General features: G+C 42.5%; 1 protein-coding gene across 3 annotated transcripts in view; it reads right to left on the reverse strand.

Annotated features, from left to right (window-relative positions):
- Positions 1–337: 337 nt before the first annotated feature.
- The window catches only part of lrrc61 (leucine rich repeat containing 61), a 29,294-nt gene continuing 6,758 nt past the window's right edge, over positions 338–22,873 (reverse strand). Inside the window, exons 2-9 of one of the 3 annotated variants that reach the window (XM_036968857.1) lie at positions 17,089–17,181; positions 16,652–16,798; positions 16,278–16,338; positions 12,897–12,982; positions 4,292–4,357; positions 4,125–4,193; positions 3,120–3,245; positions 338–2,730 (exon numbers count right to left, since the gene is read on the reverse strand). In XM_036968857.1, coding sequence (XP_036824752.1) covers positions 2,624–2,730; positions 3,120–3,245; positions 4,125–4,193; positions 4,292–4,357; positions 12,897–12,982; positions 16,278–16,338; positions 16,652–16,798; positions 17,089–17,181 — 755 coding nt within the window. In that variant the 3' untranslated portion in view covers positions 338–2,623. Of the gene's footprint in view, positions 2,731–3,119; positions 3,246–4,124; positions 4,194–4,291; positions 4,358–12,896; positions 12,983–16,277; positions 16,339–16,651; positions 16,799–17,082; positions 17,182–22,873 lie in introns of all 3 variants that reach the window. The other 2 variants (XM_036968856.1, XM_036968855.1) reach the window with 2 other exon arrangements.

Consider the following 22,873-nt stretch of genomic DNA (forward strand, 5'->3'; position numbering starts at 1 on the left):
GATGGCTTTGGGGGTTCTCATTAGGCAGACTCCACCCCCTTTTTCTCCATCTTTTCTTCACACAAATGATGGGGATCTGGGCCTGTTCCCGAGAATCAGATAAGGGATGGGTTGTCAATTGGCGAGTCGACATAAACATAAAATGTCATTAATTCATACAGTATGAGAATTGAGAAACACTATTCTTCACCACAACAGTGCCAACTGAGCTAGTTAATAAGCAGGTTGTAGCTGTGTGTGTGTGTGTGTGTGTGTGTGTGTGAGCGAGACCACCTGACCCGTGAGTCTATCCAACAACCAAAAAAACTGCATAAATAAAAAGGTCTGGAACAAAACCAGCAATTCCGCCTGTTTATTAGTCATTTTAATGCCAGATAGTTAGTATTTTCCATGTACTGCTAGCGTTGGCCTTATTAACGGTATCAAAACAAGTAGAAACAACTCAAACTGTGCAGAATTAATTCACGACATAAGCATCACTCCCAATACCAGCATAATAAAACAAACACTTCACCATCAATGATGAAGTAGTGCACTATGGAAAAGCTTTGATAATGTGGCTAGTTTTAAACAATAGTAACAACTTACTAAGTTGTATTGTAATAGCAGCATGGCTCAGCATCACCAACACACAGCACTGTGCATAGTGAGCACAGTAAACACCTTATGGCACCTAAGTGGTGTCAATATGGATCCACGTCTGCACCCAAAGTCTTACGTCAGGTGGCGTCACTCCTACGCAATGGTCGTCCCTCAACCGACAATAAGGGGAATCATCACGTTATCAGTTGTAAGACAATGGGTCTGAACCCACAGAGTTGGTTGGAACTGGAGCCTGTAGGCTACTTAGCACTCAGGAGGGTAGAAGTCTGTTGAGTGTAGAAGTCTGTAGAGGGTAGACGTCTGTAGAGGGTAGACGTCTGTAGAGGGTAGAAGTCTGTAGGCATAAAAAAAATATAATATATATTTTTTTTACCTGTTTATTTCTCCCCAATTTCGTGGTTTCCAATTGGTAGGTAGTTTTGTCCCATCGCTGCAACTCCCATATGGAGAGGCGAAGGTTGAGAGTTGTGCGTCCCACGAAACACGACCCAGCCACACTGCTTCTTGACACAACGCCCACTTAACCCGGAAGCCAGCCGCACCAATGTTCTGTATACACCGTACACCTGGCAGCCGTGTCAGGGGCCATGTGCCCGGCCCGCCACAGGAGTAACTAGAGCGCGATGGTAAATGTTAATCTTGGCCTGTCAAATCCTCTCCTAACCCAGATGACGCTGGGCCAATTGTGTGCCGCCTCATGGGTCTCCCAGGAACTGGCCAGCTGTGACACAGCCTGGGATCGAACCCAGGTCTCTAGTGACGCCTCAAAGACTGCGATGAAGTACCTTAGACCGCTGCACCACTTGAGAGGCCCCCGCAAATTGATCTCCTCCATTGAATTTCAAAATCCCGATGTGGCCCTCGAGCCAAAAAGTTTGCCCACCCCTGCTATAGAGGGTAGGAGTCGGTAGAGGGTAGGAGTCGGTAGAGGGTAGGAGTCGGTAGTGGGTAGGAGTCGGCAGTGGGTAGGAGTCGGTAGTGGGTAGGAGTCGGTAGTGGGTAGGAGTCGGTAGAGGGTAGGAGTCGGTAGAGGGTAGGAGTCGGTAGAGGGTAGGAGTCGGTAGAGGGTAGGAGTCGGTAGAGGGTAGGAGTCGGTAGTGGGTAGGAGTCGGTAGAGGGTAGGAGTCGGTAGTACTAGCCTGTACGATCTGTAGGCTACACAGGTAGGTAAACTCTTAGAAAAAACTGTTCCAAAAAAGTCCCCATAGGAGAACCCTTTTTGGTTCCAGGTAAAACCTTCTGTGGAAAGGGTACCACATGGAACCAAAAAGGGTTCTCCTATGGGAACAGCCGAAGAACCCTTTTCGGTTGTAGATAGCACCTTTTTTTCTAAGAGTGTAGTATAGGCTACACTATACTCAAGGGGATAGGAGGCGTTTCATTGGCTACACTAGACTAGACCCAAGGGGATAGGAGGCTTTACATTGGCTACACTAGACTAGACTCAAGGGGGTAGGAGGCGTTTCATTGGCTACACTAGACTAGACCCAAGGGGATAGGAGGCTTTACATTGGATACACTAGATTAGACTCAAGGGGGTAGGAGGCTTTTCATTGGCTACACTAGACCCAAGGGGGTAGGAGGCTTTTCATTGGCTACACTAGATTAGACTCAAGGGGGTAGGAGGCTTTTCATTGGCTACACTAGACCCAAGGGGGTAGGAGGCTTTACATTGGCTACACTAGACCCAAGGGGGTAGGAGGCTTTTCATTGGCTACACTAGACCCAAGGGGGTAGGAGGCTTTACATTGGCTACACTAGACCCAAGGGGGTAGGAGGCTTTTCATTGGCTACACTAGACCCAAGGGTAGTTATGTATCCTCTAGGTGTCACTATGCAGCACTGTCTGCAACGTAATGCTGAGCATGTCAAGGTTCTGGCACTGGTGCTGGGTCAAGCATTCGGATATAAAACAACATCATTTAATACAAATACATGAAGCCATGACATCGTTTCATGTAAGTAACACATATCACACAAACACACTTCACAATCAATGTTGCCTGTTGTAAACGGCATTTTAAACAGAGTACTGCTTTGGCTGGTTCTTGAGGCTCAGAGATCTCTCTGTCTGTGAGATGACATGTGTTGCTCTGTTGTTCAGCAGTCTGCATTCATGAAGGACGTCTGTAGGGAGATCAAAATCAGTGGTTAGTTACATTTTCTCCAAGATTGTCAAACCCTAAAATCAGGCATTAGAAAAATGGAAAGCTAGTCAAATTTACAGTATTGTATTAGTCCACATACAGTCCATACAGAGGCAGATGAACCGGTGGGTACCATGTCTCTGTGTGCAGTATGATGGAAGCAGTTTAGCGAGCCAATGCTACTTAGCTACTTCCTTCAAAACTGCAAGCAGACACATAAACGTGGTTTCCAGGAAGTCATCTGCCTCTGGGGATAAAAAGGGCCTCATTACCAACGTCCTGAAGTATCCGCTAAACATTTAGCAGACACTCGTATCCAGAGTGAGTGCATACATTTTTCATAATAACATAGTATGGATTCATTCTTACCATTGAACTGTTTGTAGGCCTCGTCTATAATGACGTTGCTGGATCTCTTGATTTCCCAGAAGTCGTTGTCGACCCAGGGCTTACAGCCAGGCAGCTCTGGTAACTGGCCATTCCTATAGAAACCAGCTGAACAGGGGACATAAGAGGACCTTCTGGGTCAAACACTATTTTACCGTTTTCAAATATACAGGGCCTTCAGAAAGGATTCACACCCTTTGACCTTTTCCACATTTTGTTGTGTTACAGCCTGATTTGTTTTATTTTCAAAAATATTGTACAATCCAGGTGTGCAATGCTCTTAGACTTACCCAGAAAGACACAGCTGTAATCACTGCCAAAGGTGATTCTAACATGCATTGACTCAGGGGTGTGAATACTTATGTAAATTAGATATTTATGTATTTTATTTTCAATACATCTGCTAAAATTCTATTGTGTGTAGATGGGTGAGAAAAAAAAGTATATTTAATAAACTTAGAATTGAGGCTGTAACAACAAAATGTGGAATAAGTCGAGGGGTATGAGAACTTCCCGAAGGCACTAACTTCAGCAAGGAGCATATGTTCACTCCATTTCAATATCTGAGTTGTTTTATTAATTTAACCTTTATTTATCTAGGCAAGTCAGTTAAGAACAAATTCTTCTTTACAATTATGGCCTACTAAAAGGCAAAAGGCCTCCTGCAGGGACGGAGGCTGGGATTAAACATAAAAATATAGGACACAACACATAACAAGAGAGACAACAAAACACTACATAAAGAGAGACCTAAGACAACATAGCAAGGTGACAACAAAGCATGGTAGCAACATGACATGGCAGCAACACAACATGGTACAAACATTATTGGGCACAGACAACAGCACAAAGGCAAGAAGGTAGAGACAACAATACATTTGGCTTCTCAAAAGTGTAATCTCAGATCGAGTCAAAGAAATGCAAATATACAATTACCTTCTCTGTTCTGAAAATGTCTAATAGTTTCAAGCTAATTGAAATAAATACCTTTGATAGTTTCATCAATGTCTTTGCATAATTTATATAAATCACTCCCACGTCCAACCACTCTTTCACCTAAAACAGAGCATTGAAGAGAACAGATCACTGTTACTTGACAAGCAACACAGTATAAAACCTTTAATGAAACATGTTATTCAAATAAAATGTCTCACCATCCAACACTCTGATGTTTGGGAACATCTCCAGGAGAATGTTTCTGTAGGACGAGTTCTTACAAACTAAAAACAAAATCAGATGTCAGTATATATACACAGAACCAGATGATGTCAGTCTATAAACCCGACCAGATGATGTCAGTCTATAAACCCGACCAGATGATGTCAGTCTATAAACCCGACCAGATGATGTCCGTCTATAAAGCCAACCAGATGATGTCAGTCTATAAACCCGACCAGATGATGTCAGTCTATAAACCCGACCAGATGTCAGTATATAAACCCGACCAGATGTCAGTATATAAACCGACCAGATAATGTCAATTTATAAACCCGACCAGATGATGTCAGTCAATAAACCCGACCAGATGTCAGTTTCTAAACAGAACCAGATGATGTCAGTTTCTAAACAGAACCAGATGATGTCAGTATCTAAACAGAACCAGATGATGTCAGTATCTAAACAGAACCAGATGATGTCAGTATCTAAACAGAACCAGATGATGTCAGTATCTAAACAGAACCAGATGATGTCAGTATCTAAACAGAACCAGATGATGTCAGTATTTAAACAGAACCAGATGATGTCAGTATCTAAACAGAACCAGATGATGTCAGTATCTAAACAGAACCAGATGATGTCAGTATCTAAACAGAACCAGATGATGTCAGTCTATAAACCCGACCAGATGATGTCAGTCTATAAACCCCACCAGATGATGTCAGTCTATAAACCCGACCAGATGATGTCAGTCTATAAATCCGACCAGATGATGTCTGTATCTAAAAATAACAGATGATGTCAGTCTCTAAACAGAACCAGATGATGTCAGTCTATAAACGCGACCAGATGATGTCAGTCCATAAACGCGACCAGATGATGTCAGTCCATAAACTAAACCAGATGATGTCAGTCCATAAACTAAACCAGATGATGTCAGTCTATAAACCAAACCAGATGATGTCAGTCCATAAACGCGACCACATGATGTCAGTCTATAAACCCAACCAGATGATGTCAGTATGTAAAACAGAACCAGATGATGTCAGTCTATAAACGCGACCAGATGATGTCAGTCCATAAACGCGACCAGATGATGTCAGTCTATAAACCCAACCAGATGATGTCAGTATCTAAAACAGAACCAGATGATGTCAGTCTATAAACCCGACCAGATGATGTCAGTCTATAAACCAGACCAGATGATGTCCGTCTATAAAGCCAACCAGATGATGTCAGTCTATAAACCCAACCAGATGATGTCAGTCTATAAACCCGACCAGATGATGTCAGTATATAAACCAAACCAGATGATGTCAGTCTATAAACCCGACCAGATGATGTCAGTCTATAAACCCGACCAGATGATGTCAGTCTATAAAAAGAACCAGATGATGTCAGTCTATAAACCCGACCAGATGATGTCAGTATCTAAACAGAACCAGATGATGTCAGTCTCTAAAAAGAACCAGATGATGTCAGTATCTAAACAGAAAAAGATGTCAGTATCTAAACAGAACCAGATGATGTCAGTATCTAAACAGAACCAGATGATGTCAGTATCTAAACAGAACCAGATGATGTCAGTATCTAAACAGAACCAGATGATGTCAGTATCTAAACAGAACCAGATGATGTCAGTATCTAAACAGAACCAGATGATGTCAGTATCTAAACAGAACCAGATGATGTCAGTATCTAAACCCGACCAGATGATGTCAGTCTATAAACCCCACCAAATGATGTCAGTCTATAAACCCGACCAGATGATGTCAGTCTATAAACCCGACCAGATGATGTCAGTCTATAAACCCGACCAGATGATGTCAGTCTATAAACCCGACCAGATGATATCAGTCTATAAACCCGACCAGATGATGTCAGTATCTAAACAGAACCAGATGATGTCAGTCTCTAAAAAGAACCAGATGTCAGTATCTAAACAGAACCAGATGATGTCAGTATCTAAACAGAACCAGATGATGTCAGTATCTAAACAGAACCAGATGATGTCAGTATCTAAACAGAACCAGATGATGTCAGTATCTAAACAGAACCAGATGATGTCAGTATCTAAACAGAACCAGATGATGTCAGTATCTAAACCCGACCAGATGATGTCAGTATCTAAACCCGACCAGATGATGTCAGTCTATAAACCCCACCAGATGATGTCAGTCTATAAACCCGACCAGATGATGTCAGTCTATAAACCCGACCAGATGATGTCAGTCTATAAAAAGAACCAGATGATGTCAGTCTATAAACCCGACCAGATGATGTCAGTCTATAAACCCGACCAGATGATGTCAGTCTATAAACCCGACCAGATGATGTCAGTATCTAAACAGAACCAGATGATGTCAGTCTCTAAAAAGAACCAGATGTCAGTATCTAAACAGAACCAGATGATGTCAGTATCTAAACAGAACCAGATGATGTCAGTATCTAAACAGAACCAGATGATGTCAGTATCTAAACAGAACCAGATGATGTCAGTATCTAAACAGAACCAGATGATGTCAGTATCTAAACCCGACCAGATGATGTCAGTCTATAAAAAGAACCAGATGATGTCAGTCTATAAACCCGACCAGATGATGTCAGTCTATAAACCCCACCAGATGATGTCAGTCTATAAACCCGACCAGATGATTTCAGTCTATAAATCCGACCAGATGATGTCTGTATCTAAAAATAACAGATGATGTCAGTCTCTAAACAGAACCAGATGATGTCAGTCTATAAACGCGACCAGATGATGTCAGTCCATAAACGCGACCAGATGATGTCAGTCCATAAACTAAACCAGATGATGTCAGTCCATAAACTAAACCAGATGATGTCAGTCTATAAACCAAACCAGATGATGTCAGTCCATAAACGCGACCACATGATGTCAGTCTATAAACCCAACCAGATGATGTCAGTATGTAAAACAGAACCAGATGATGTCAGTCTATAAACGCGACCAGATGATGTCAGTCCATAAACGCGACCAGATGATGTCAGTCTATAAACCCAACCAGATGATGTCAGTATCTAAAACAGAACCAGATGATGTCAGTCTATAAACCCGACCAGATGATGTCAGTCTATAAACCAGACCAGATGATGTCCGTCTATAAAGCCAACCAGATGATGTCAGTCTATAAACCCAACCAGATGATGTCAGTCTATAAACCCGACCAGATGATGTCAGTATATAAACCAAACCAGATGATGTCAGTCTATAAACCCGACCAGATGATGTCAGTCTATAAACCCGACCAGATGATGTCAGTCTATAAAAAGAACCAGATGATGTCAGTCTATAAACCCGACCAGATGATGTCAGTATCTAAACAGAACCAGATGATGTCAGTCTCTAAAAAGAACCAGATGATGTCAGTATCTAAACAGAAAAAGATGTCAGTATCTAAACAGAACCAGATGATGTCAGTATCTAAACAGAACCAGATGATGTCAGTATCTAAACAGAACCAGATGATGTCAGTATCTAAACAGAACCAGATGATGTCAGTATCTAAACCCGACCAGATGATGTCAGTCTATAAAGCCCACCAAATGATGTCAGTCTATAAACCCGACCAGATGATGTCAGTCTATAAACCCGACCAGATGATGTCAGTCTATAAACCCGACCAGATGATGTCAGTCTATAAACCCGACCAGATGATATCAGTCTATAAACCCGACCAGATGATGTCAGTATCTAAACAGAACCAGATGATGTCAGTCTCTAAAAAGAACCAGATGTCAGTATCTAAACAGAACCAGATGATGTCAGTATCTAAACAGAACCAGATGATGTCAGTATCTAAACAGAACCAGATGATGTCAGTATCTAAACAGAACCAGATGATGTCAGTATCTAAACAGAACCAGATGATGTCAGTATCTAAACAGAACCAGATGATGTCAGTATCTAAACAGAACCAGATGATGTCAGTATCTAAACCGAACCAGATGATGTCAGTATCTAAACCCGACCAGATGATGTCAGTATCTAAACCCGACCAGATGATGTCAGTCTATAAACCCCACCAGATGATGTCAGTCTATAAACCCGACCAGATGATGTCAGTCTATAAACCCGACCAGATGATGTCAGTCTATAAAAAGAACCAGATGATGTCAGTCTATAAACCCGACCAGATGATGTCAGTCTATAAACCCGACCAGATGATGTCAGTATCTAAACAGAACCAGATGATGTCAGTCTCTAAAAAGAACCAGATGTCAGTATCTAAACAGAAAAAGATGTCAGTATCTAAACAGAACCAGATGATGTCAGTATCTAAACAGAACCAGATGATGTCAGTATCTAAACAGAACCAGATGATGTCAGTATCTAAACAGAACCAGATGATGTCAGTATCTAAACAGAACCAGATGATGTCAGTATCTAAACAGAACCAGATGATGTCAGTATCTAAACCCGACCAGATGATGTCAGTCTATAAAAAGAACCAGATGATGTCAGTCTATAAACCCGACCAGATGATGTCAGTATCTAAACAGAACCAGATGATGTCAGTCTCTAAAAAGAACCAGATGATGTCAGTCTCTAAAAAGAACCAGATGATGTCAGTATCTAAACAGAAAAATATGTCAGTATCTAAACAGAACCAGATGATGTCAGTCTCTAAAAAGAACCAGATGATGTCAGTATCTAAACAGAAAAAGATGTCAGTATCTAAACAGAACCAGATGATGTCAGTCTCTAAAAAGAACCAGATGATGTCAGTATCTAAACAGAAAAAGATGTCAGTATCTAAACAGAACCAGATGATGTCAGTATCTAAACGGAACCAGATGATGTCAGTATCTAAACAGAACCAGATGATGTCAGTATCTAAACAGAACCAGATGATGTCAGTATCTAAACAGAACCAGATGATGTCAGTATCTAAACAGAACCAGATGATGTCAGTATCTAAACAGAACCAGATGATGTCAGTATCTAAACAGAACCAGATGATGTCAGTATCTAAACAGAACCAGATGATGTCAGTATCTAAACAGAACCAGATGATGTCAGTATCTAAACAGAACCAGATGATGTCAGTATCTAAACCCGACCAGATGTCAGTCTATAAACCCCACCAGATGATGTCAGTCTATAAACCCGACCAGATGATGTCAGTCTATAAACCCGACCAGATGATGTCAGTCTATAAAAAGAACCAGATGATGTCAGTCTATAAACCCGACCAGATGATGTCAGTCTATAAACCCGACCAGATGATGTCAGTATCTAAACAGAACCAGATGATGTCAGTCTCTAAAAAGAACCAGATGATGTCAGTATCTAAACAGAAAAAGATGTCAGTATCTAAACAGAACCAGATGATGTCAGTATCTAAACAGAACCAGATGATGTCAGTATCTAAACAGAACCAGATGATGTCAGTATCTAAACAGAACCAGATGATGTCAGTATCTAAACAGAACCAGATGATGTCAGTATCTAAACAGAACCAGATGATGTCAGTATCTAAACAGAACCAGATGATGTCAGTATCTAAACCCGACCAGATGATGTCAGTCTATAAACCCCACCAGATGATGTCAGTCTATAAACCCGACCAGATGATGTCAGTATCTAAACAGAACCAGATGATGTCAGTCTCTAAAAAGAACCAGATGATGTCAGTCTCTAAAAAGAACCAGATGATGTCAGTATCTAAACAGAAAAATATGTCAGTATCTAAACAGAACCAGATGATGTCAGTCTCTAAAAAGAACCAGATGATGTCAGTATCTAAACAGAAAAAGATGTCAGTATCTAAACAGAACCAGATGATGTCAGTCTCTAAAAAGAACCAGATGATGTCAGTATCTAAACAGAAAAAGATGTCAGTATCTAAACAGAACCAGATGATGTCAGTATCTAAACGGAACCAGATGATGTCAGTATCTAAACAGAACCAGATGATGTCAGTATCTAAACAGAACCAGATGATGTCAGTATCTAAACAGAACCAGATGATGTCAGTATCTAAACAGAACCAGATGATGTCAGTATCTAAACAGAACCAGATGATGTCAGTATCTAAACCCGACCAGATGTCAGTCTATAAACCCCACCAGATGATGTCAGTCTATAAACCCGACCAGATGATGTCAGTCTATAAAAAGAACCAGATGATGTCAGTCTATAAACCCGACCAGATGATGTCAGTCTATAAACCCGACCAGATGATGTCAGTATCTAAACAGAACCAGATGATGTCAGTCTCTAAAAAGAACCAGATGATGTCAGTATCTAAACAGAAAAAGATGTCAGTATCTAAACAGAACCAGATGATGTCAGTATCTAAACAGAACCAGATGATGTCAGTATCTAAACAGAACCAGATTATGTCAGTATCTAAACAGAACCAGATGATGTCAGTATCTAAACAGAACCAGATGATGTCAGTATCTAAACAGAACCAGATGATGTCAGTATCTAAACAGAACCAGATGATGTCAGTATCTAAACAGAACCAGATGATGTCAGTATCTAAACAGAACCAGATGATGTCAGTATCTAAACCCGACGAGATGATGTCAGTCTATAAACCCCACCAGATGATGTCAGTCTATAAACCCGACCAGATGATGTCTGTATCTAAAAATAACAGATGATGTCAGTCTCTAAACAGAACCAGATGATGTCAGTCTATAAACGCGACCAGATGATGTCAGTCCATAAACGCGACCAGATGATGTCAGTCCATAAACCAAACCAGATGATGTCAGTCTATAAACCAAACCAGATGATGTCAGTCTATAAACGCGACCAGATGATGTCAGTCCATAAACGCGACCAAATGATGTCAGTCTATAAACCCAACCAGATGATGTCAGTATCTAAAACAGAACCAGATGATGTCAGTCTATAAACGCGACCAGATGATGTCAGTCCATAAACGCGACCAGATGATGTCAGTCCATAAACCAAACCAGATGATGTCAGTCTATAAACCCGACCAGATGATGTCAGTCTATAAAAATAACCAGATGATGTCAGTCTATAAACCCGACCAGATGATGTCAGTCTATAAACGCGACCAGATGATGTCAGTCCATAAACGCGACCAGATGATGTCAGTCCATAAACCAAACCAGATGATGTCAGTCTATAAACCCGACCAGATGATGTCAGTCCATAAACCAAACCAGATGATGATAGTATATAAACCCGACCAGATGATGTCAATTTATAAACCCGACCAGATGTCAGTCAATAAATCCGACCAGATGTCAGTTTCTAAACAGAACCAGATGATGTCAGTTTCTAAACAGAACCAGATGATGTCAGTATCTAAACAGAACCAGATGATGTCAGTATCTAAACAGAACCAGATGATGTCAGTATCTAAACAGAACCAGATGATGTCAGTATCTAAACAGAACCAGATGATGTCAGTATCTAAACAGAACCAGATGATGTCAGTATCTAAACAGAACCAGATGATGTCAGTATCTAAACAGAACCAGATGATGTCAGTATCTAAACAGAACCAGATGATGTCAGTATCTAAACAGAACCAGATGATGTCAGTATCTAAACAGAACCAGATGATGTCAGTATCTAAACAGAACCAGATGATGTCAGTATCTAAACAGAACCAGATGATGTCATTATCTAAACAGAACCAGATGATGTCAGCATCTAAACAGAACCAGATGATGTCAGTATCTAAACAGAAAAAGATGATGTCAGTATCTAAACAGAACCAGATGATGTCAGTATCTAAACAGAACCAGATGATGTCAGTATCTAAACAGAACCAGATGATGTCAGTATCTAAACAGAACCAGATGATGTCAGTATCTAAACAGAAAAAGATGTCAGTATCTAAACAGAACCAGATGATGTCAGTATCTAAACAGAACCAGATGATGTCAGTATCTAAACAGAACCAGATGATGTCAGTATCTAAACAGAACCAGATGATGTCAGTCTATAAACCCGACCAGATGATGTCAGTCTATAAACCCCACCAGATGATGTCAGTCTATAAACCCGACCAGATGATGTCAGTCTATAAACCCGACCAGATGATGTCAGTCTATAAACCCGACCAGATGATGTCAGTCTATAAATCCGACCAGATGATGTCTGTATCTAAAAATAACAGATGATGTCAGTCTCTAAACAGAACCAGATGATGTCAGTCTATAAACCCAACCAGATGTCAGCCGATAAACCCGACCAGATGATGTCAGTCCATAAACGCGACCAGATGATGTCAGTCCATAAACGCGACCAGATGATGTCAGTCCATAAACCAAACCAGATGATGTCAGTCTATAAACCCAACCAGATGATGTCAGTATCTAAAACAGAACCAGATGATGTCAGTCTATAAACGCGACCAGATGATGTCAGTCCATAAACGCGACCAGATGATGTCAGTCCATAAACCAAACCAGATGATGTCAGTCTATAAACCAAACCAGATGATGTCAGTCTATAAACCCGACCAGATGATGTCAGTCTATAAACCCGACAAGCTGATGTCAGTCTATAAACCCGACCAGATGATGTCGTATTAGTTAATATATATATTTTTTAAACCATCTAAATGTAATGGAAAGACTCACCTGGGTTGGTGTAATTATAGGTGTTGTCTTTCAGGCGAATATTCTCCAGCTTCCTCAAAGACTGAAGGCAGTGGATGTTGTCAATACTGTTGATGATTAAAAAACAAAAAGCCTCCAGACTGATCATTCTAAAGCAAGAGGTTTTAAGACAGACAATGAATGATGCTCAACCATACCATTGACATTGCAAGAATGTGCACCTACACTGTTATGGAGCTGTTATTAGACCTGCACTGTTATTAGATAAGCATGCTCCGTTCAAAAAATGCAGAACTAAGAACAGATATAGCCCCTGGTTCACTCCAGACCTGACTGCCCTCGACCAGCACAAAAACATCCTGTGGCGGACTGCAGTAGCATCGAATACTCCCCGCGATATGCAACTGTTCAGGGAAGTCAGGAACCAATACACATAGTCAGTCAGGAAAGCAAAGGCCAGCTTTTTCAAGCAGAAATTTGCATCCTGTAGCTCTAACTCCCAAAAGTTCTGGGACACTGTAAAGTCCATGAAGAACAAGAGCATCTCCTCCCAGCTGCCCGCTGCACTGAGGCTAGGTAACACAGTCACCACCGATAAATCCATGATAATCGAAAACTTTAACAAGCATTTCTCAACGGTTGGCCATGCCTGCTTTCTGACTACTCCAACCTCGGCCAACAGCTCCCCCCGCAGCTACTTGCCCAAGCCTACCCAGCTTCTCCCTTACCCAAATCCAAATAGCAGATGTTCTGAAAGAGCTGCAAAACCTGGACCCGTACAAATCAGCTGGGCTTGACAATCTGGACCCTCTATTTCTGAAACTATCCGCCGCCATTGTCGCAACCCCTATTACCAGCCTGTTCAACCTCTTTCATATCGTATGAGATCCCCAAGGACTGGAAAGCTGCCGCGTTTTTCCCCCTCTTCAAAGGGGGAGACACCCTGGAACCAAACTGTTACAGACCATTATCCATTCTGCCCTGCCTATCTAAGGTCTTCGAAAGCCAAGTCAACAAACAGATCACTGACCATCTCGAATCCCACCGTACCTTCTCCGCTGTGCAATCTGGTTTCCGAGCCGGTCACGGGTGCACCTCAGCCACGCTCAAGGTACTAAACGATATCATAATCGCCATCGATAAAAGACAGTACTGTGCAGCCGTCTTCATCGACCTGGCCAAGGCTTTCGACTGTCAATTACCATATTCTTATCGGCAGACTCAGTAGCCTCGGTTTTTCTAATGACTGCCTTCCCCGGTTCACCAACTACTTTGCAGACAGAGTTCAGTGTGTCAAATTGGAGGGCATGTTGTCCGGTCCTCTGGCAGTCTCTATGGGTGTGCCACAGGGTTCAATTCTCGGACCGACTCTTTTCTCTGTATATATCAATGATGTTGCTCTTGCTGCGGGCGATTCCCTGATCCACCTCTACGCAGACGACACCATTCTGTATACTTCTGGCCATTCCTTGGACACTGTGCTATCTAACCTCCAAACGAGCTTCAATGCCATACAACACTCCTTCCGTGGCATCCAACTGCTCTTAAACGCTAGTAAAACCAAAATGCATGCTTTTCAAACGTTCGCTGCCTGCACCCGCACGCCCGACTAGCATCACCACCCTGGATGGTTCCGACCTAGAATATGTGGACATCTATAAGTACCTAGGTGTCTGGCTAGACTGTAAACTCTCCTTCCAGACTCATATCAAACATCTCCAATCCAAAATCAAATCTAGAATCGGCTTTTATTTCGCAACAAAGCCTCCTTCACTCACGCCACCAAACTTACCCTAGTAAAACTGACTATCCTACCGATCCTCGACTTCGGCGAAGTCATCTACAAAATAGCTTCCAATACTCTACTCAGCAAACTGGATGCAGTTTATCACAGTGCCATCCGTTTTGTTACTAAAGCACCTTATACCACCCACCACTGCGACCTGTATGCTCTAGTCGGCTGGCCCTCGCTACATATTCGTCGCCAGACCCACTGGATCCAGGTCATCTACAAGTCCATGCTAGGTAAAGCTCCGCCTTATCTCAGTTCACTGGTCACGATGGCAACACCAACCCGTAGCACTCGCGCCAGCAGGTGTATCTCACCGATCATCCCTAAAGCCAACACCTCATTTGGCCGCCTTTCCTTCCAGTTCTCTGCTGCCTGTGACTGGAACGAATTGCAAAAATCGTTGGAGACTTATCTCCCTCACCAACTTTAAACATCTTCTTTCTCAGCAGCTAACCGATCGCTGCAGCTGTACATTGTCCATCTGTAAATAGCCCACCCAATTTACCTACCTCATCCCCGTACTGTTTTTATTTATTTACGTTTCTGCTCTTTTGCACACCTGTATCTCTACCTGCACATGACCATCTGATCATTTATCACTCCAGTGTTAATCTGCTAAACTGTAATTATTCGCCTACCTCCTCATGCCTTTTGCACACAATGTATATTTTTTCTTATTTCTCTACTGTGTTATCGACTTGTTTATTGTTTACTCCATGTGTAACTCTGTTGTCTGTTCACACTGCTATGCTTTATCTTGGCCAGGTCACAGTTGTAAATGAGAACTTGTTCTCAACTAGCCTACCTGGTTACCCTACACTGGTATTAGACCTGTTATTAGACCTGGTATTAGACCTATATTGGTATTAGACCTGTTATTAGACCTGGTATTAGACCTACATTGGTATTAGACCTGGTATTAGACCTACATTGGTATTAGACCTACACTGGTATCAGACCTGGTATTAGACCTACACTGTATTAGACCTGGTATTAGACCTACACTGTTATTAGACCTGGTATTAGACCTACACTGGTATTAGACCTACACTGGTATTAGACCTACACTGGTATTAGACCTGGTATCAGACCTGGTATTAGACCTACACTGGTATTAGACCTGGTATTATACCTGGTATTAGACCTACACTGTTATTAGACCTGGTATTAGACCTACACTGGTATTAGACCTACACTGGTATTAGACCTGATATTAGACCTACACTGGTATTAGACCTGGTATTAGACCTACACTGGTATTAGACCTGGTATTAGACCTACACTGGTATTAGACCTACACTGGTATTAGACCTACACTGGTATTAGACCTACACTGGTATTAGACCTACACTGGTATTAGACCTGTTATTAGACCTACACTGGTCTTAGACCTGGTATTAGACCTACACTGGTCTTAGACCTGGTATTAGACCTACACTGGTATTAGACCTACACTGGTATTAGACCTACACTGGTATTAGACCTGGTATTAGACCTACACTGGTATTAGACCTACACTGATATTAGGTCTGGTATTAGGCCTGGTATTATCAGCACTTATCAGGCCTACACCGTTCTCACAGTACTGTAAATAGTAAATACATATTTACCTGGATATGAGGTTCCCAGCCACATTTAGGCTCTGTAAACTGTCACAGCAGGAAATGTCTTCTGGAAGCAGACAAAACATAAAAACATTTAAAGCTGGAATCCTTACTGGAGAAACCGCCATGTTCGTTTGGGATATTACAACACCTCAGTTCGTAAACAAAACAAAAAGGCGTTAGCGCGACCAGTCGCCCTGTTTCCCCTAATGTGGATTTCATCTTTAAAGATTACCATCACAGCGGACCACCAACCTGACAATTCCACACCGTCACACTTGACTTGTACTATATCTGTATTGTAACAGCACAATGGGAACAGTGAACGAACACATCCCGTGACAGTTTGACATGCAGTTGTGTATTGTAAAACTCTGTACCTAAGTTAGAGATCCTGTTGGCTGACACATTGAGTATCTGTAGTAGTCTCAGAGAAGAGAGTGGAGCCAGGTTAGTGATGTTGTTACCAGACAGATCCAGTCTCTCCAGATTTATACAGTCCCCGATACAGCCTAGATCATAGATCCCTGGAGAACAGAAAATCATAGGACACGCCCTCTTATTACAAAACTTTCACAATCAGCTTATTCTGGAAAACACACATAGCACCCCACCACGTGTTAAACGAAAGGGCTTACAAAGAAGCTACAATATCAAGTTGGCAACAAGCTCATGATGTGAAGCAACCAAGATGAAGCTGGAGAGACTTGTGCTATTCTAGAGAACTAAAAGTACGACGACAACAAACTCTTCTATCTAGCGTCTGGTTCTGGCTAGATTACAAGGTGACAACGATGTAATCTGATTTTACCGAGACCTCGGAGCTTCAGAAACAGAATAGATTCCAGATCAAACTCTCCTGTCCGGGACTTCAGCAGCGCAGCTGTCACCTTGGAGACTCTCTCGGTTTCTGGGATATAAAGGAGGAGGAGAAGAAGAAGATAAAACTAGTGTGTGAATCAGAGAGGATGTCTGCACTGGAACAGCACTAGTTATCCTCCACTCTGATTACAATAGACAGGTTATCAAATCAAATCTTATTTGTCACATGCGGCGAATACAACAGGTGTAGTAGACCTCACAGTGAAATGCTGAATACAACAGGTGTAGTAGACCTTAGTGAAATGCTGAATACAACAGGTGTAGTAGACCTTAGTGAAATGCTGAATACAACAGGTGTAGTAGACCTTAGTGAAATGCTGAATACAACAGGTGTAGTAGACCTTAGTGAAATGCTGAATACAACAGGTGTAGTAGACCTCACAGTGAAATGCTGAATACAACAGATGTAGTAGACCTTAGTGAAATGCTGAATACAACAGATGTAGTAGACCTTAGTGAAATGATGAATACAACAGGTGTAGTAGACCTTAGTGAAATGATGAATACAACAGGTGTAGTAGACCTTAGTGAAATGATGAATACAACAGGTGTAGTAGACCTTAGTGAAATGATGAATACAACAGGTAGACCTTAGTGAAATGATGAATACAACAGGTGTAGTAGACCTTAGTGAAATGATGAATACAACAGGTAGACCTTAGTGAAATGCTTACTTTCAAGCCCTTAACCAACAATGCAATTTTAAGAAAAATAAAAGTAAAAAACAAGAAATAAAAGTAACAAATAATTAAACAGCATCTGTAAAATAACAATAGCGAGGCTTTATACAGGGAGTATCGGTACAGAGTCCATGTGGAGGCTATATACAGGGTATTACGGTACAGAGTCAATGTGGAAGCTATATACAGGGTATTACGGTACAGAGTCAATGTGGAGGCTATATACAGGGTATTACGGTACAGAGTCCATGTGGAGGCTATATACAGGGGGTACCGGTACAGAGTCCATGTGGAGGCTATATACAGGGTATTACGGTACAGAGTCAATGTGGAAGCTATATACAGGGTATTACGGTACAGAGTCAATGTGGAGGCTATATACAGGGTATTACGGTACAGAGTCCATGTGGAGGCTATATACAGGGGGTACCGGTACAGAGTCCATGTGGAGGCTATATACAGGGTATTACGGTACAGAGTCCATGTGGAGGCTATATACAGGGGGTACCGGTACAGAGTCCATGTGGAGGCTATATACAGGGGGTACCGATACAGAGTCAATGTGGAGGCTATATACAGGGTATTACGGTACAGAGTCCATGTGGAGGCTATATACAGGGAGTATCGGTACAGAGTCCATGTGCGGGGGCACCGGTTAGTCGAGGTGATATGTACATGTAGAGTGATTAAAGTGACTATGCATAGATAAACAGAGTAGCAGCAGCGGAAAATACGGGGGAGGGGCGGGGGCAATGCAAATAGTCTGGGTAGCCCTTTGATTAGCTTTTCAGGAGTCTTATGGATTGGGGGGGGTAGAAGCTGTTATGAAGCCTTTTGCACTCCGGTACCGCTTGTCGTGTGGTAGCAGAGGGAACAGTCTATGACTAGGGTGGCTCGAGTCTGACAATTGTTAGAGCCTTCCTCTGACACCACCTGGTAAAGAGGTCCTGGATGGCAGGAAGCTTGGCCCCAGTGATATACTGGGCCATATGCACTACCCTCTGTAGTGCCTTGCGGTCAGAGGAAGAGCAATTGCCATACCAGGTAGTGAAGCAACCAGTCAGGATTATCACGATGTCACAGCTGTAGAACATTGAGGATCTGAGGACCCATGCCAAATCTATTCAGTCTCCTGAAGGGGAATAGGCTTTGCCGTTTCCCCTTCATGACTGTCTTAGTGTGTTTGGACCATGAAAGTTTGTTGGCGATGTGGACAGAGAAATTGAAGCGCTCAACCTGCTCCACTACAGCACCATCGATGAGAATGGGGGCGTGCTCGGTCCTTCTTTTCCTGTAGTCTACAATCATCTCCTTTGTCTTGATCACGTAGAGAGAAAGATTGTTGTCCTGACACCACAAAGCCAGGTCTCTCTTGATGATGGTGTTGGAGTCGTGCCTGGCCATGAAGTCATGAGTGAACAGGGAGTACAGGAGGGGACTGAGCACGCACCCCTGAGGGAACCCGTGTTGAATGTAAAGTCGTGGCCAAATGTTTTGAGAATGACACAATTATTAATTTCCACAAAGTTTGCTGCTTCAGTGTCTTTAGATATTTTTGTCAGATGTTACTATGGAATACTGAAGTATAATTACAAGCATTTCATAAGTGTCAAAGGCTTTTATTGACAATTACATGAAGTTGATGCAGAGTCAATTTTTGTCGTGTTGACCCTTCTTTTTCAAGACCTTTGCAATCCACCCTGGCATGCTGTCAATTAACTTCTGGGCCACATCCTGACTGATGGCAGCCCATTCTTGCATAATCAATGCTTGGGGTTTGTCAGAATTTGTGGGTTTTTGTTTGTCCACCAACTTCTTGAGGATTGACCACAAGTTCTCAATGGGATTAAGGTCAGGGGAGTTTCCTGGCCACGGACCCAAAATATCAATGTTTTGTTCCCCGAGCCACTTAGTTATCACCTTTGCCTTATGACAAGGTGCTCCATCATGCTGGAAAAGGCATTGTTAATCACCAAACTGTTCCTGGATGGTTGGGAGAATTTGCTCTCGGAGTATGTGTTGGTACCATTCTTTATTCATGGATGTGTTCTTAGGCAAAATTGTGAGTGAGGCCACTCCCTTGGCTGAGAAGCAACCCCACACATGAATGGTCTCAGGATGCTTTACTGTTGGCATGAGACAGGACTGATGGTAGCGCTCACCTTGTCATCTCCAGACAAACTTTTTTCCGGATGCCCCAAACAATCGGAAAGGGGATTCATCAGAAAAAGGGGATTCCTCAGCAATCCAATTCCTGTAACTTTTGCAGAATATCAGTCTGTCCCTGATGTTTTCTCTGGAGAGAAGAGTCTTCTTTGCTGCCCTTCTTGACACCAGGCCATCCTCCAAAAGTATTCACCTCACTGTGCGTGCAGATGCACTCACACCTGCTTGCTGCCATTCCTGAGCAAGCTCTGTACTGGTGGTGCCCCGATCCTGCAGCTGAATCAACTTTAGGAGACGGTCTGGCGCTTTCTGGACTTTCTCGGGCGCCCTGAAGCTTTCTTCACAACAATTGAAGTGCTCTCCTTGAAGTTCTTGATGATCCAATAAATGGTTGATTTAGGTGCAATCTTACTGGCAGCAATATCCTTGCCTGTGAAACCTTTTTTGAGGAAAGCAATGATGACGGCACGCGTTTCCTTGCAGGTAACCATGGTTGACAGGGGAAGAACAATGATTCCAAGCACCACCCTCCTTTTGAAGCTTCCAGTCTGTTATTCAAACTCAAACAGCATGACACAGTGATCGCCAGCCTTGTCCTCGACCTGTGATAACGAGAGAATCACTGACATGATGTCAGCTGGTCCTTTTGTGGCAGGGCTGAAATGCAGTGGAAATGTTTCGTAGGGATTCAGTTCATTTAATTGGCAAAGAGGGACTTTGTAATTAACTGCAATTCATCTGATCACTCTTCATAACATTCTGGAGTATATGCAAATATGCAAATTGCCATCATACCAACTGAGGCAACAGACTATGTGAAAATTTATATTTGTGTCATTCTCAAAACTTTTGGCCATGACTGTATTTCTTAACCTTACCACCTGGGGGGCGGCCCATCAGGAAGTCCAGGATCCAGTTGCAAAGGGTGGTGTTTAGTCCCAGGGTCCTTAGCTTATTGATGAGCTTCGAGGGCACTATGGTGGTGAACGCTGAGCTGTAGTCAATGAATAGCATTCTCACATATGTGTTCCTTTGTTCCAGGTGTGAAAGGGCAGTGTGGAGTGCAATAGAGATTGCATCATCTGTGGAACTGTAAGCAAATTGTAGTGGCTCTACGGTTTCTGGAATAATGGTGTTGTGAGCCATGACCAGACTTTCAAAGCACTTAATGGATACAGATGTGAGTGCTACGTGTCAGTAGTCATTTGGACAGGTTACCTTAGTGTTCTTGGGCACAGGGACTATGGTGGTCTGCTTGAAACATGTTGGTATTACAGACTCGGACAGGGAGAGGTTGAAAATGTCAGTGAAGACACTTGCCAGTAGGTCAGCACATGCTTCCAATACACGTCCTGGTAATCCGTATGTCCTGCGGCCTTGTGAATGTTGACATGTTTAAAGGTCTTAGCCACAACAGTTATGGAGAGTGTGATCACACAGTCGTCTGGAACAGCTGGCGCTCTTATGCATGTTTCAGTGTTACTTATAAACTCACTCACCGAATCAGCTTATAAATCAATATTATTCTCTGAGGCTACCCGGAACATGTCCCAGTCCACATGATCAAAACAATCTTGAAGCGTGGATTCCGATTGGTCAGACCAGGGTTAGAGTTTCTGCCTATAGGAATGGAGGTGCAAAATGGAGTCGTGGTCAGATTTGCCGAAAGGAGGGCCTTGTATGCATCACGGAAGTTAGAGTAGCAGTGATCCTGTGTTTTGCCTGCGTGAGTGCTACAATCAATATGCTGATAGAATTTAGGTAGCCTTGTTCTCTAATTTGCTTTGTTAAAATCCCCAGCTACAATAAATGCACCCTCAAGATATATGGTTTCCAGTTTACATACATAGAGACCAGGGAAGTTCCTTGAGGGCCGTTGTGTTATCGGCTTGAGGGATATACACGGCTGTGACAATAACCAACGAGAATTCTCTTGGGGGATAATACAGTCGGCATTTGATTGAGGTATTCTAGGTCAGGTGAACAAGAGGTCAACTTGAGTTGTATGTTGTTACAATTACACCACAATTACACCATGAGTCGTTAATCATGAAACATACACCCCCGCCCTTCTTCTTTCCGGAGAGATGTTTATTTCTGTCGGCGCGAATCACAAAGAATCCCGGTGGCTGTACCGACTCCGACAGCATGTCTCCAGAGCCATGTTTCCATGAAACAGAAAATAATACAATCCCTGATGTCTCTCTGGAAAGCAACCCTGGCCCTAATTTCATCTACCTTATTATCTAGAGACTGGACATTAGCGAGTAATATACTCGGAAGTAGTGGGTGGTGTGCGCGCCTCCAAAGTCTGACCAGAAGGCCGCTCCGTCTCCCTCTTCTGCAGCGACGTTGCTTTGGGTCAGCCTCTGGAAGCAGTTCAAATGCCCTGGGTGGTTTGGACAAAGGATCCGCTTCGGCAAAGTCGTATTCCTGGTCGCAGTGCTGGTAAGTTGACGTCGCTCGGATATCCAATAGTTCTTCTCGGCTGTATGTAATAACACTTCAGATTTTCTGGGTTAACAGAGTAAGTAATACATAACAAAACACTGCAAAGTTTCCTAAGGACTAGAAGTGAGGTCGGCCATCTTTTGGGGAGGTCTAGTAGTAGGATCTCGATGTTACCTGTCCTTGGTAGAGCAACATGCTCAATGGCTGTGTTTTTGAGGGAGGAGAAGTGAGCTGCTACTGGATAGTCAGTGTTCTTACACCTGATTGAGCTGTGTTCAGCAATGCATTGTTTTAAATGTATTTGTGTTTGTCTTACGTAGGCTTTCCCACATGAACAGCTGAGGAGATTTCCTTTGTCTTGCATGAGACGATACCCGTAACAGTGATTTTGGACCTGTATGTGGGTGTCTGAAGAAAGATGTT

The sequence above is a fragment of the Oncorhynchus mykiss genome, chromosome 30, assembly GCF_013265735.2.
Source record: "Oncorhynchus mykiss isolate Arlee chromosome 30, USDA_OmykA_1.1, whole genome shotgun sequence".
NCBI lineage: Eukaryota > Metazoa > Chordata > Actinopteri > Salmoniformes > Salmonidae > Oncorhynchus > Oncorhynchus mykiss.